Source organism: Protopterus annectens, chromosome 4.part0 (assembly GCF_019279795.1).
Source record: "Protopterus annectens isolate FY-2018-M chromosome 4.part0, PAN1.0, whole genome shotgun sequence".
Taxonomy (NCBI): Eukaryota; Metazoa; Chordata; order Ceratodontiformes; family Protopteridae; genus Protopterus; species Protopterus annectens.
The window spans coordinates 867,864,376-867,881,035 of NC_056733.1; the positions used below are offsets into that span (position 1 = coordinate 867,864,376).

The 16,660-nt window shown below is 44.8% G+C and overlaps 1 protein-coding gene across 1 annotated transcript in view; it reads left to right on the forward strand.

The window, feature by feature from the left end:
* Positions 1-16,660, forward strand: part of SPECC1L (sperm antigen with calponin homology and coiled-coil domains 1 like) — a 2,326,126-nt gene that overhangs the window by 1,189,530 nt on the left and 1,119,936 nt on the right. The window contains exon 6 of the mRNA XM_044068824.1: positions 8,867-8,940. Within this exon, the coding sequence (XP_043924759.1) occupies positions 8,867-8,940 (74 nt within the window). The remainder of the gene's footprint in view (positions 1-8,866; positions 8,941-16,660) is intronic.

The following is a 16,660-nucleotide window of genomic DNA, read 5'->3' on the forward strand; positions in this document are numbered from 1 at the left end:
GGAACCCTACATCATCTTCCATGCAGACAGGGTATCCATCAGAACTAACCCATTCTTCATGCCCAAGGTGGTGTCCAGTGTGGCTCTCAACTAATCCATTCATCTGCCCACCTTCTTTCCTAATCCCCAGAACAAGGGGGAAAGGATTCTTCACTCTCTAGATGTGCACAGACAGCTTCTATCTGGACAGGATTAAATCCTTCAGAAAGTCTGATCAATTGCTGGATAACTTTGTGACAGGGGCAGAAGGCAAAGCCATCTTCAAACAAATCTTTTCCAAATGGATAGCACACTGCATCCATTTCTGCTACAAACAACATGGAAAGCCTCCCCCCAAGGGGGTCTGGACTCACTCCAGCAGAGCAGCCTCCACCTCTGCAGTTTTCCTCAGAGGACTCTCCATCAGGGACATCCTTGAGGCTGCCACCTGGACATCTGTTCAGACTTTTACCAAGCATTACCACCTGCCTCTCTTCTCCAAATCCAGGGCAGGGTTTGCCTCTGCTGTCTTGCAGGGCATCCTAGCCAGCCCCTAGTTTCCTTGACGGGGTCCACCCATTTCCTCAGCTTTGGGAATACCCAAATGTGATGACTGCAACAGTGAAACATGAAGAACATAGTACAGTTGTGTACACTTGCCATAAATGTAGATGTTTGAGTGTATTCACTGTTGCAGTCCTTGTTTCCCTCCCTCCATCCCCCTTTATTCTCTTTCTTTCCTTACAAGGGACATATTGGTATTTATTTTCCATTGGTGGAGTTCTTCCACCAGAACTTGGCCTCCTGACAGGTTAGGGCAAGAAAAACTGATGTAATGGCATCGGCTGCCTTACTTTATACTACTGACGACCTGACGTCAATCCTCAAGCAACAGCAGCCGATGCAGAAATACTAAGCTCCTGGTATTCGGGCCAGCCGAGGGCTACCCTGGCAGGGATAACCCAAATGTGATGACTGCAACAGTGAGTACACACGAGCATCTACATTTATGGCAAGTGTACAGAACTGTACTTTTTGCATTCAGGAAGAGAGAAGTCATCGTCCCTCTCTACTCATCCCTCATTAGACTAGTCATTGAATATAATGTCCTGTTTGGCATGTGCCTGACCAGACACCTACAACAGCTGGAGAGGCCACAAAAGTACCTCACAAAAAGGATCCTAAGCCTAAAACACATGTCCTACATGGACAGACTCAAGAAACTTCAGCTGTTCTCAGTCTCTTATCATCCACTTAAAGGTGATCTCTGCTTGGCTTACAAAGCCATGTCCGACCCAGCCCTACTTGAAATGCTACACCTAAAGAAATCCCAATGTCCCGCGCCACATGCTCCAGAGATCCCAACCTCATTACAATAATTAACAGAACATGCTGGAGGGACAGGTTCATCTCCCAAAGACTGCCCATGCTGTGGAATAAGCTTCCCATTCATGTCAAGCAGAGCACCTCACTGGCCCTCTTCAACAGAAATCTTGAGTGGATGGATAACAGAAAGATGTTCATAGTGTTACCCTGCTGCAGTCATCACACTTGGGTTATCCTGCCGTCAGGCGGTCCCGCAGTCTGCCCGAATGCCAAAGTCTTGGTCCGGCGTCGGTTGCTGTCGCTTCTTCCCTGATGTCAGTGCGCCAGGGGTATATAAGAGGCATCCGACACCATTTTCTCCAGTCTTTCTTGCCGCGCGGTGCCTGAAGCAGAAGCAGTTCGCAAGTGCCGGTCGGCCGACACCTGAGATTTTCGATTTGAATTTCAGTCCGAAGTCTTCAATAAAGCTAAGTACCCCGTTGGGGAACATTTTCTTGCCTCAGTCCGATGTCAGAAAAAGTTAACAATTGCATTTCTTGTGGGAAGCAAATACCTCATAAGGACTTCCATTCCTATTGTATTCCTTGCCTAGGCCCAGACCACGACATCACAGGTTGTCGGTTTTACGCTAGGTTTAATAAACTAACTATCAAACGCCATTTTGACTTCGCACGGCATTACTTTGGTAGGAAATTTAATTATATCATGCCGTCGGAGCAGCTGACGACCACACTCATAAAAAATGCAAGGATAAGGACAGGCCTAGGAATAAGCCAGACACCGAGGCCTCAGCTGGGCCTGTCGCCGGTTTTCAGTGAGGCGCCTACGCAGCCCCTGATGACCGCAGAGCTGGAACCCCAGACAGCTGCGGATTCCCATGCGGAATCTACTAGGCCTTCTACCGACACCGGCACAACGGGAACACCTTCGGTTTCTGAAGGTGTCTTCAGACCGACTACACTCACCATTAAATCTTATGCTAAACTTAAAACTCCTTTAAAATCAAAGAAAACTGTACATCAGTCTGCAGTTCAAGGCCCCATGCCTAGGAAACATGCTTAAGATGGCTGAAGATTTGATTACTCTTGTCAGGGTTTCCCATCCCCACTCCTGATAAAAGACCTAGACATGAGGAGGATTATGCATCCTCTGACCAGGTTTCTCTCTCCTCAGATTCTTCTGAGGAACAGGATTACACTTTTCCACCTTATGAAGATTCTGATGTTGTGGACTCTATTCCCTCAGCATCTCCCCCTGAAGACTACTCTTTTGGGTAAACTTTACATACCATGAGGGAACATTTGCACTGGGAAGGCCAGGATTACTCAGATTCTAAGAAAAGGCTCCGAGAGTTCCTTTTACTATCCCAGCACAGATCTTTTGCTATCCCTCCTGTTCTGGATATTGTGGATGATGTTTACTTGGAGTCTAGTTTAAAATCCAGACTGTCTTCCTCCTGCTCCAGCCAAACCAGACAGATACTACAGAGTACCTGACTCACACAAATTCCTTTATAAAAGCCCTGTAGCTGACCCAGAAACAATTTCCCTGGGTCCTAAGGGAGCAAAAGCTTCTATGGCTAAAAATTCTGTGCCCTCTGAAAGGGATTCCAGAGCCCTAGATTGATGGGGAAAGAAAATATACACCTGAGCTACTCTGGCTATGAGAGCATTAAATTGCCAGTTTCACATGTTGAAATATCAACAATTTTAATGTCTCAGTCAAAACAAAAAATGAGCACACATTCAGAACTGCCTGAATTCAAAGAAATGCAGGCAAACATACTTTACAATGTGGATTTGACTCATTGGAAGCTTCTTGTAGAGCAGCTGTTACTGGCTCTGTCATACGTAGGCATGTTTGGTTAAAAGAACAAACCCTCCCTGACTAAAATTATTGGATGCACCTTTACAACAGGATGTATTATTTGGTGTCAAAGCAGAAGAGGTTTTAAAGAAAATGGAGGATAAGGCAAAGTCTATGCAAACGGTCAAGGATTTTTTGCAGGTACAACCCCCTCAATTCAGCAGAAATTGGCCAACAAAAAACTGGTCCTTTCCAGCTTCAGACAGATCACAGAGGGGCAAATACAGACGCCCAAGGGGCAGAGGTCAGTCACAGGGCCCTTACAAGCCTCACCAATGGGGTACTGCTACCTGGAAAGGAGGAGAAGACAGGCCTGAAGTTAGCACAAGACAAACCGTGACTATCCTGAAACTACCAAGCAAATCTCTCCTGGCAACTCCCTTGGGAGGAAAACTAGCATTTTTTTGCAGACAACTGGCACATCATCACAAAAGACAAATGGGTTCTAAACATTCTCTCAAGGATACAGATTCCACTTTCATACCTTACCAAGGAACAAAGGAATGCCAATCCTGCCACCAAATCAATGGGCAGAGGCACAAAAACAAATTACAAGTCTCATGAACATGAGAGCCATTCAACAGGTACCTACACAGGAGCAAGGACAAGGATTTTACTCAAGACTCTTCCTAGTCCCAAGAAAGGACAAGGCATGGAGACCCATTCTGGATCTTTCAATTCTGAACACCTATCTGCAAGTACCAAAATTCAAGATGCTAACACTACAGCAGCTTCTTCCCATGCTGGGCAAGAATGCTTGGCTAGTCACTTTGGACCTCAAGGAGGCATACCTGTGTGTCCCTATCAGACAAATTTACAGAAGATACCTCCGCTTCATTGCAGGTTCAAAGCATTATCAATTCTCTGCACTGCCCTTTGGCTTATCTACTGCGCCCAGGGTCTTCACAAAATGCCTGGCACCAGTAATTGCATACTGCAGACAGAGGAATTCAAATATACCCATACTTGGACGACTGCTTTATTCAAGCAGAAAGCAAAAACATTCTTTTAAAGCATCTGGCATTTGTCAAACACCTTCTAAGTTGCCTAGGGTACACAGTAAACGAAAAGAAATCAAAACTAGTGCCCTCACAAAACACAATATTCCTGGGTGCCAGCTTGAATACAACAGCCCAGATGGCTTATCTCACGCTAGACAAGCAACAACAGGTGTTTCAATATTTCAAAATAATGGCAACAAAGACCCCTCCCTGCAAGAAAAATTCTGCAGGCCTTGGGATTCATGGCATCTTGCATACTACTAATACCATTTGAAAAACTGCATACGAGGAAATTACAATGGTACCTGAAATGTGTATGGACTCTGCACAACCACAGCTTGGAAACAATGATACCACTCATTCCCTGCCTTCAACAGGTGTTTCTGTGGTGGGCACAGGCATGTCACAAAATACAAGAACTTCCTGCGCGAGTGCACTGCACGGCTCTAAGGATCCACTTCAAGTAAAAATAAAAAAACAGAGCCAGCAAACTGTATTCTGATGAATATTTATTATAAAACAGCAAAATAAATGACAGACCGGTTTCGGCTGGCAATTCACACACAGCCTTCTTCAGTGTGAAAAAAATCATCCAAAGCTGTTGTTTAAATAGTCAAAAGACAGAGTATGATTGGTTAACCTAAAATTGCTCATTGAGACCTGGTGGGAATAAACCCCCTAACTTAATAATCCATTTTCTCTCCTTAGAGTTTAGCAAAGAGTGTAGACCCGTTTTGTTCAACTTCTTGCCTTTAATAATATCAATTATGGTAAAAGAGAACTTTGCAGTGGGATGTATGATATGATGTTTGTACAGTGCATTTTGAACTTTACATTTTTTAATGTTGCTAATGTGTTCAGAAATCCTGAGTCGCAGTGGCCGTGACGTTTGTCCTATATAAAATGACCCATAGAAGCATGTGACCAAATATATGACCCAGTCGGAACTACAATTAGCAAAAAAATTAATGTCATACACCACAGAAGAATTTCTACTGGAAAATTGCTTGGTTTTATTGACTTTGTTGCAATTGGAACAATGGCCACATGGAAAACAGCCAGTAAGAATACCTCCTGTTAATGTGGTTTGTATATGGTGTTCTGTTCCGGAGTCATGTGCATGTTTATAATGGTTGAAACAACCACTTAAATTCCTACCCTTCCTGAAGGAGAACAGACATCTTTCAGGGATGATATTGGATACCTCAAGGTCATATTGTAAAATGTTCCAATGCCTGTGTACATTCTGTGTTAATATGTCAGAATTCCTACCATACCTCAACAAGGGTCAGCCTTTCACCTTACCCACAGCCAGGCAAACTATGACAACAGATGCATCGGGCTATACCTGGGGAGCACACATGGCAGGGCAGGGCAGTGCATTCAGGGCAAATGGACTACAGATCAGAGGCATCTGCATATCGATCAAAAAGAAATGCTAACAGTACAGAATGCCCTAACAGCTTTCAAGGACCTTCTACACCCAGGACAACTAATAATAAAGACGGACAATACCACAGTCATGTGGTACATAAACAAGCAAGGGGGCACACATTCCTACCCTCTATGCAGGCAAGCAATGACCTTGTGGAATACTGCATTGTCTTACCAGGTTCAATTACAAGCACAATTCCTGCCAGGACAGAAAAACACATTGGCAGACGACCTAAGCAGAAATATCATGGATCCACACGAATGGAAACTAGATCCACAAGTATTTGCAATGATAACTCAAAAATGGGGACGCCCGAACATAGATCTGTTTGCAAGCCCCCACAACCACCAACTTCAAAAATTTTGCACAAGGACCTTCCACCCACTAGCTTGGAAAGTGGACGCCCTCTCATTCAGTTGGAAAACATTGACAGTGTATGCCTTCCCTCCACTACCTCTTCCAGCAAAGGTACTGCTGAAAGTCAGATTAGAGAGACCACAAATGATGCTCGTTGCACCAGACTGGCCACGCCAGCATTGGCACCCAATTTTAAGGAACATGGCCCACGGCCCACCATGGATTTTGCCACAGATTCCTCACCTGCTCACCCAGCGAAATCATCAGATCCTACACAGCCAGCTCAAGACTTTAAACCTGGCTGCATGGCAAATTACCTAAACAACCAGCCAACACCTTTATCCAAAGCCGTTATGGATGTCATTCTGGAGGCCAGGAGACCCAGCACCAGGAAAACCTATTCAGACAAATGGAAAATATTTTGCGCTTGGAACCAGGCTAAAGGCCTAAACCCCCTTATATTTAACTGAGATGTTACACAAAGGACTTTCCTTTTCATCTATTAAGATCCACGCCTCAGCAATTTCAGCTCATTACAACACGGATCCTCCTTTATTCTCACAACCGCTCCTAAGACAGTTCCTCAGAGGGGCTAAGAACTTAAGACCGCCAAGGAGAAGTCCAACACCTACTTGGGATCTCAACTTTGTTCCGGAAAAGCTTACACTACCGCCCTTTGAACCAGCTTTTTCTGCTGATTTAAAATTTCTTTCATGGAAAACTGCCCTACTATTGGCAATAACCTCAGCTAGAAGAGTCTGAGAGCTACAGGCACTAATGGCAGTGGAACCTTTCATCATTTTTCATCAAGACAGAGTCTCTCTACGAATGAATCCTTCCTTTATGCCAAAGGTGGTATCCAGTGTGGCCCTAAACCAAACCATTCACTTGCCCACCTTCTTCCCAAATCCCCAGAACAAAGGAGAAAGACTCCTGCACTCTTTGGGCATTCACAGGCAATTACGTTACTACTTGGATAAAACTAAGGCTTTCAGAGAAATTGACCAGCTTTTTGTAGCCTATGCTACAGGATCACAAGGAAAAGCTATCGCAAAACAGACCATTTCAAAATGGATAGGGCATTGCATACATTTCTGTTACACACATCATGGGAAAGCAGTACCTGCTAACATTAGGTCCCACTCCAGGGCTACAGCTACATCAGCAGCCTTTCTCAGGGGAGTGCCAACCAAGGATATTCTGGAAGCTGCTACTTGGAGTTCAGTGCACATCTTCACCAAACACTATCACTTACCTCTATACTCTGACTAGAGCTGGTTTTGCCACTGCAGTTTTGCAGGGCTTACTAGCTCCTTCTAACCCTGTCTGACTCCACCTCCCATCCTTAGCTTTGGGATTCAACCCAAGTGTGATGACTGCAGCAGGGTAACACGATGAACATAGTACAGTTTTGTACCTACCATAAATGTAGATGTTCGAGTGTTCACCCTGCTGCAGTCCAGGTTACCCTCCCTCCATCCCCTCTGATTTTCCTGCTACCTCTGTGGTGTATTTGCTTGTGCCTAAGGGTTTTGTTTTAGTTTTATATAGCTATATGTATATTTATATATATATATATATATATATATATATATATATATATATATATATATATATTGCCTACCTATTGGGGGCACCTGACATCTGGGGCAAGAAAAACTGAAGAAAATGGCGTTGGATGCCTCTTATATACCCCTGGCGCACTGACGTCAGGGAAGAAGCGACAGCAACCGACGCCGGACCAAGACTTTGGAATTCGGGCCGACTGCGGGACCGCCTGATGGCAGGATAACCCAAGTGTGACGACTGCAGCAGGGTGAACACTCAGAACACTCAATCTACATTTATGGTAGGTACAAAACTGTACTTTCACTCCAGGAATCATTCCAGTTGCACTACTGGATATGGGCACTGTGAATTAATATGAGGTGGCACGGTGTCTGGGCAATTTTTTTTTTTGGGCTGGGTTAGTAAAGGCTCCAGCGCCATTAGCCTAGTATACACCTATGAACCTATAAACACAGCTTCACTTAGGACTACCATCCTGTACTGAAAACCCACGTTTATCCTGGGATAAATGAGCTGGTAAAATATTGCTTTTCCTATTACTATTTATTACTCCTCCGGTACCGGGATTGTTAACTGAACACGGTCACAGCTCAGGCTCCATCAGTTTTGCACAACATTCCTGAAGTTGTGAAGTCAGTAATGGTAACCTAGTTAAAGAATGTATCAATAGAGGGTTGGCTGCTCTTTTCAGGGCTTGCAGAGGTAAAAAAAAAAAGTAAGGGTGTTTTGTAACTCAGCCTTCAACTGTACAGGCTGCAGGGGCCTCCACTGTCAGAGTTTGTCATAATGGAGGAGCTTCTGTTTGTAATGATTGTGCATGTACTGAAGTAGCTTATAAATGTCATAGCAAATTACAAGTCATTTAAAAACAATGGCATTGATTTATCACATAGTCAGAGGTGATTTTTCCAGAGGATTGGGGTGTGTGTGTGTGAAATACCTGACTTTTTAATATTGTACCAAGTTTTAAATGACCTTAGAAAATTTTATTTAAAATTAACATTTAATTTGATAACCTGATTTTAAATGCAGCTGTAGTTTTGTGGACTTGTTGAATGAGCATGAAGTATCACTAATGTGTAACTGTCAGTCATCTTAGAGGATTCTGAACTATCAGTCAGTTGACTTAGAGCATTCTGAACCATCAGTCAGTTTGTCTTGGAGCATTCTGAATGCTCATTTTTTTAAAAAATCTGTTATTCTTAAATGTGCTGTTTTATTAGTTAAAAGCCCTACCTATGTACGAAAGCTGATATTTTTTTACAAGCATTGTCTTTTTGGTAATATAACTAATGTGCTTTATAATTATATTATTTTTTTTGTTTCTTTTTAGATACTGTGAAAAAGCTGCAAGACCATAAACATGACATGGAACGAGAGATTAAAACACTAAATCGAAGACTGAGAGTAAGTGCTTAACCCACAGCTTTAAACTGAACTGAGTGACCACTGTTAATGTAGGGTGTCAAAGGCCGAACATGCAGTAGAATAGGGAATGTCACATGATGCTTTTTGTAGAGGAACAACCCCCTCCCGAGCTTATGAATGCCACTTACGAGATTGCCATAAGAATATTCTGAGGTGCAGCAGTCTCAAACTTGGCATGTGCCTGCAAATGGTCTGTTGTGGTCAGTCTGCTACCCCAGTAAAATATGTAAATCCCTATTTTTTGTCATTCAAGCTCACTGTTATAGGACTTGAATTAATGAGTCTCAGAATTTCAAACCATTACCATTTTGTTATAGTTCAAAATAATCAGTGTTCCCATAAATGCCAGTAGAGGATGACCCTTCCCTTAAAGTGTTTGTCATCTTTAGGGACCATTGCATAAAAGTAATTATAGATAAAGTTTAGTAGTAATTCAGACTTTGTTAGTTTTATATTCTGTTAATACTATTTGTAATGGGTGTCTGGTACTCCATCACCCCCCCCCCATTTTTTTAAGAATGAGGTGAGGGTTAAATGAGGGTGGGGGCACTACTATCCCTTATAAATAGTCTGCAAATTCTGCAGTTATCAGATAATTCTTTATTGGAAGTGTACATAGGAAAAGTTCTGATGCTTACCTACTTGCTGTTTTGCCTTTATTTATTGTATCCTGCAAGTGTAACTCCAATTTATTTAATCCTTAGTATACAGGTAAGATCTGGTGATGTCCTTTTCATTCTTCTTCAACATATGGGTTCAGATCCAATCCTTGGATCTGACTCAGCTGCTTATTCCAGACTTTGCCAACATCCTGGCATATAGGTTCAGTGCTAATTTTACCCTCACCCCCTAAAGGGCCCATATCTATACAGGAAAAATGCAGAGTCCCAGTAATCACAACTACGCAGGTAAAAGCTGCACTCTCTAAAGCCAAAACACAGCATCCATGGGACTGGACAACATCCCAGGCTGCGTTTTACACGAACTTCAGAATGAACTGGCTCCTCACTTAAGCACCATGTTCAATAATAGCCTCGCATCAGGCTTTGTGCCCACTGAATGGCACACAGCAACAGTTATCCCACTCCACAAAGGGGGAGCCACCACTGATCCCGGGAACTATCGACCTATTAGCCTGACGAGCCTGGTCTGCAAGGCCATGGAACGTATCATCTTGGAACTCATAAACAAAGACATTGGTAACCTCCAAACTCTGGATCCCACCCAGTTTGGATTTGTGAAAGGCAGATCATGCCTCCGGAACCTGATCGACTTCTTTGAGGCAGTCACCTAAGCCGTAGATGAGGGTAAGGTGGTTCACACAGCCTATCTTGACCTCGCCAAGGCTTTCGACACCATCCCCCATTCTGGAATTATAGCTAAACTCACTAAACTAGGTATAAATCCTTACATCACAAGATGGGTTGCCAGCTGGCTCACTGACAGAACCCACACTGTAAAAGTTGCAGACTCCAAATCTGACCTCAAAGCAGTGACAAGTGGAGTACCACAGGGTTCTGTCCTGGGACCTCTCCTGTTTATCTACTTCTCTGAAGTACAGGCTAACACAGAAGGCCTCTGGCTAACGAAGTTCGCAGATGACTGCAAACTAGGAGCCATAGTCAAGTCCCCAAATGATGTGGACATCCTACAGAAGGGCCTCCCTGAGACAGATGCCTTGTGTCTGAGCAATGGCCTCAAGCTCATTGCCAAAAAGTGCAGTGTCACCCCCTTTGCTAAAAACTCTGTACCCATGAACTACCACATAGGCAGCAGTCTACTTAACACTGAATTTGTGATAAGAGACCTTGGGACCCAGGTGGACAGTAGTCTCTCCTTTGATAGTCACATCGCCACAGTAGTCAGGACGTCCTTCTACGTGGCACACCTCATCATAAAAGGGTTCTCATCCAGGAAAAAAGAGGTCATTGTTCCCCTCTACTCGACACTCATTAGATACAAAGCCCCTTTTGGAATATACCTCACAAGACATCTGCAGCAGCTGGAAAGGTCACAGAAGCATGTCACAAAGAGGATTACTGGCCTCAAACAAATGCCCTACACTGACTGCCTCAGAAAACTCAAGCTTTACTCCATAGCATATTGCCTACTCTGAGGTGATCTCTGCCTAACATATAAAGCTATGTCAAACCCAGAGCTGTTGGACATGCTACACCTAAAGAAATCCCAATCCCTCTGAGCTACACGCTCTAGGGAACTAAACCTTGTCACCACAATAAACAGGACATGCTGGAGGGGATAGATTCCTGTCCCAGAGACTTCCCATACTCTGGAACAGGTTACCCATCTAAGACAAGCAAAGTTCTTCATCAGCATTCTTCAAGAAAAATCTTGATGAGTGGATGGTAAATAGGAAATACACCCCAGGGATCACTTCTGTGTCTTTGCTCGACAGTGGCACAGGAAAATAAATTTCTTGGGTGGCATAAGCCAGGGAACCTTGTTGGCTAGGCTTACTTAGGCCCTTGGGCCGATAGCCTAGTACCTACCTATGAACTTTGGATCCTGCTCTCAAGCTCCTCCCTCTAACCATAATGCACTATTGCATCCCCAAAGCCCCAGATTTCCATAGCAAACAGATGCATGTTTCTAAGCTCTTGAGCAATGGTCTTGTGAGTCATAAAGTCTTCATTGATATTTTCTTGTTCTTCTTTACATATTAATCCTCCCTCTAAGTTTCTCTCACTGGCGTTAGGGCATTTCCTTTCTACTTTATACCTTTATTAGGTAGTATTTACTTACCATCGCTGGTAATTTCTTTACCCCTACGTTAGAGTATTTGATTGCTTACCATAGTTGGATTTTCTTTCTATTTCTATAGTAACCAAAAAAAAAAAAAATACTATTATGTTTTTTTTTTTTTTACTTGTGTCTTTTTATAATTGTGAGTGTAAATTTTTCCTTTTAGATTCTCTGGGGTTTTGTTCACAGTGATGTCGGAAAGGCTCACAGGCTGCAAAAAATGCACTTTTTGTGGGCATAAAATTCCAAATTTGGATGCCCACAAGGAGTGAGTGTTTTGTCTAGGGGCTGATCACTTAGATACAGCATGCAGAATATGCTGCACTGCAATTGTAGGGCTTTGACACGGTAAACAGATTCTAGGAGGTCTTCTGCCTCCCACTTCTACTTCAGGGGCTCAAACCACCTCTAAACAAAGTAAGTCAGCTCCTTTGGAGCATAGGGAGCGTTCCCCTCCGAAGTCCCCCAGGTCTTCATCGGAGCCTTCCACAAAGACTAAGAAATTATTGGATCCTATACTGTCAGATCCTAAGACTCATAAATCGTATCCAAAGACTTCTGATCCTTAGCCTTCTGTAATTACTATTAATCCAACAGTGACTCCCTAAGATCCTAAGCAGAGATCTACTTATAGGAGTGGTACTCCGGAGTACACAGTATAGCCAATATCACCTACCCCGCCTTCCAGGTTACTTCAGAACCCAAAGAAGCATTCAAGGCCTCCTTCCACTTCATCATCTTGGTCTTCCAGCAGCTTATTGGAAGCAGATGTGGATGGGATGATGCATAAGTTTCTTAGAGCTCAGATCCAGATGGAGGTCTAAGCAACTCGGTCCCCTGCCAAATCCATGAGTTTGCTAACAACTTCTAAAGCTGTTTCCTCTCCTTCTCTCATCCATCCTGTAGTTTCAGATCACCAGGATCTGAGATCCCAGTGAGGTCTGGTGTTGGATCTGAGGAAGGCTTCTTCCTCCACTCTGACTATATCCTTGGCTAGTTCTGCTCTGATATCATCGGATCAGAACAGGTCTCTGAGCTGAAGTGTCAGCATCAGATCGGAGGGGATGGGCTTGGCTTTGATTTTGTTGGATCTGTCCCTTCCTCTCGGAACCTCGGCCCTGAACAATTTGGATTTGGTTCCACCCCCAATGCATGGATCTGGAGAGGGGTCTAGACCCACCTTTGTCGTAAGTTTTGACTCCAGGGTGGCGGGTTGGCGTCTCTCCAGGCCTGCCTCCTTTGGATGTGGTGGAAAGGGCTTTTTCTCTCCACAGAGAACTTCCCTTTCATGCCTCAGAGCCTACTTTCTTCCCCCTATCTGTTCCTAGCTGTGAGTCTCTCAGGACTATTCCACAGGGACAGCCAGAACCAATAAGTGTCCAGCCAGTTCCATCAGAGGAACTTCCCATGTTAAGTTGTCTATCCCGCCTTCGTTCTTGCTGTTTGGGGTCGGCTCCGACTCTGCCATCTTCTATAGCTCGAGAGCTGTTTACTGGCTCAAGGCTACCCCTTATCCCAGAATGCCCAGCATCAGCTACCCAGATCTCGTTTGCCGCTTCAGCTGCGAGGTTGCTTCCTTACTGGCTCAGGCTTAGTATAATCTTTTTGATATTATATATTGTTGTTTTTTTCTTGAAAGTTTGTCAAGTAATTGTCTTTTTAGTATATAGATAATATTCCTTTATTCCTTTTTCACGTTCTTGTGTATTTTAGCTTTGTTGGCCGTCACTCCATAACTCTCAGGCCTTCTGTTCCCCTGAACTCGTTTAAATTAGAGAGTCCAGCACCCCCCCCCCCCCCCCCACACCCGGATAGCCATTTAAATTAGAGGCTTTCCTTCTATTCTTTAACTGTTAAAAAAAAAAAAAACTCTATTTGTTCTTGTTTTTATAGTATAGTTTTTCATTATTTGTTGTGTGGTTGTTGTTACTATAATGTCTAAAGATGTAAAGGCATCTGACTTCAAAAAGTGTGACTCATGCTGTCAGAAAATGTCTCTGACAGATGGGCACACTAGTTGTGTTTATTGTTTGTGCACTGTTCACCTGCAGGACTCCTGTATGACATGCTTTTAGTCCAAGGGTCCTGCAGGAGCGCAAAAATAAATGAATCCTTCAGGGATTATTGAAGCTTCAGGATTCTCCGGCTAAAAGTACTCAGCCAGCGAAATCCCCTAACCTCTGTCAAGCTGTCGGCTCCACCTTCAGAGCCGACTCCTTTACTTGACCAACCAAGTATGTCGGTACCAGCTGGCACCGACAAGACAACTCCTCCGTCGGCTCCATCTGCTATTTCAGAGCAGTCTCGGAGCCATAAGAGACTGTGGTCGCCATCCTTGGAGTCCATCCACTCGGCACCACAATCACCTTTATTACAGAGTGAACGTAGCCATCATTCTTCCCACTCCTCTCGATCCTCTAGATTATCTGATCATGATGTGGAGAGAGTAGTAAGTAGGTTGCTTAAGTCACAGGCACTGGCAAAAATTCTGTCCAACCCACCTCAACAGGTATCTGCTCCAACCGCCTCTATTTCTATTCCTCCTCTTGACTACTTTTAGCTCAGAGCCAGAGACAATGGATCCGCAGACAGTAGGAACGTGGGCTCAGATTACCTCGATTGTACCTTCTATCGAGGGATCTGGGCACCGAGGCTCTCTCGGCTCCGAGGGGGGGGAGTGGCATTGGACTCTTGTCCGACCCCATTCTCCCCCTTGGAGCTTCGGCGCAGATGAGCTTGGCTCCAACATCAGCCTTGGAGCAGTCACCCTCGACACAGAGAAAAACTCCTGTTTCTTTGGAGCCGAAGCTTTCTCTGCCTAGCGGTCGGGACGACTTTGAGGTCATGCGGAGTGTGCTGTCTCCTGAGACAGCTCTACTGCCAGCTCCATCGGCTCCTCCCCCGTGGTGTCTGTGCCAACCTCTACTCCTCCTCCAGACCCCAAGTGTAGGGAACCTATGCCCCAGGACACCCCATTGGGTGATCCCTTTTCTTCTGAAGCCTCCCCTGATCACTCGGAGGAGCCTCCCCGGAAGAAGAAGTGCAAGAGGAAGCACATAGACTCCCCTGAGTCTGTCACTTCAGATACAGACATGGATGAATCAGAAGGGTCCCCAAGGTCTCCCTCTGAAGATGTTTCCTTTTCGGACATCCTTGAAATGCTTAGGCAGCAGAGGGACTGGACTTCCCTAGCCCCTACCGAGGATGAGTCTGTATACCTGGATGCATTCGGTTCCCGACCTTCCACCTCCTGGGTATCTCCTCCTTTCGATCCAGTCATGTCTGTAGTGGCTCGAAAGGCTTGGTCAGCTCCAGATTCTGTGGAACCTACTCCGAGGAAACCAAATAAATTCATTACAGCCCCCCCAGGACAAGCAATTCCTCTCCAAAGGTGTGCCCGTTGATGCCATGGTGGTAGCAGCAGCCACCAAGAAAGAGTTAGCAGAGACCTCTTCATCTGTTCATCCTCCGAACAGAGAGTCTCGGACAATGAACAGATATGGAAAGCGAATGTTTGCTTCAGCGACCTTTTCAATGTGGTCCCTGAATTATCTATGCCATTTTACACGTCTTCAAAGGGATCTCCTGAAAGAGCTTGGAGATGCCCTTCAAGATCCTACAGCTGAGGGAGCACCAGCCAAAGTAGCTTCTCAACTTGCGACTCTTAATTCCATAGTTAACTCCTCCATGAGGCTGATTTCCTATGCAGCTGGTGGAATGAGCAGAGCCGCAGGGACAGGCATGGCTCTCAGGAGACATGCTTGGATGCGGCTGTGTCAATTTGCGGAACCCTTTCGAGCGTCCTTCAACAATACTCTCTTTGATGGCTCTTTTCTCTTTGGGCCACAGGTGAAAGACACGTTGACCAGGTGTGAGCAGGAAGGCAAGACTCTCTCTGCCGTGGGAGTCCATTTTTCCACTCCTTCCAGACCTTATCCCAAGGGTCAGAAGAGTGGAAAGATGCGGTTCCGAAAATCCCAGGGACCCTTGCCTGACACACGTGGTGATTTTTCCTCCAGAGGCAGAGGGGGAAACAACAACAGATGCCGCCGTTGTGGCAGAGGGGGACCGCAAAACCAGGGTGACAGAGAAACTTTCTCTGCCAAACCCTTCCAGCATCCCTGAATTGTTGCCCGACTGCTCACCTCTGGAGGCAGTCGGGGGAAGACTTTCGCTGTACCCAAAAGCATGGCAAAATATAACAAGAGACAGATGGGTACTATCCATCATATCCGGAGGTTACAAAATTCCCTTCCATCAATCCCCCATAGAATCCAAAAAGCCCATCCCAGATGTCCCACCCAATCTAAGGGATCAAGCAGTCACAGAAGTTTCAAGACTGCTAGAAAAAAGAGCCACTCAAGAAGTCCCCGCAGACCAACTAGGATCCAGAACTTACTCAAGATTCTTTTTAGTACCAAAAAAGACGGGACTGGAGACCTATACTGTATCTCAGCAGATTGAACAAATCTGTACAAAAAGAAAAGTTCCAGATGGTGACACTGCAGTCCATTTTCCCCTTTCTGGGTCAGGACAATTGGATGTGTGCCATAGATCTTCAGGACGCGTCCTACCATATCAAGATGGACAGACGCTCCAGGAGATTTATTCGCTTCCGGGTAGGGGCCAGTCATTACCAGTTCAGAGCTCTGCCCTTTGGTCTCACCTCAGCCCCCAGGGTGTTCACCAAGTGTATGGCAGTAGTCACGGCTCACCTGAGGCGTCAAGGATTCCAGGTGTTTCCCTATCTAGACGACTGGCTCCTGACTGCTACCACCAGGCATCAACTCTTAGAGGCATGGGATTATACAATCACATCATGCACTCAAGTAGGCATTACAGTAAACTTCGAAAAATCTGCCTTGTTGCCCTGTCAGTCTATTACATAAATAGGAGCAGAATTAAACACAAAAGAAATGTTTGCAAGATTACCACA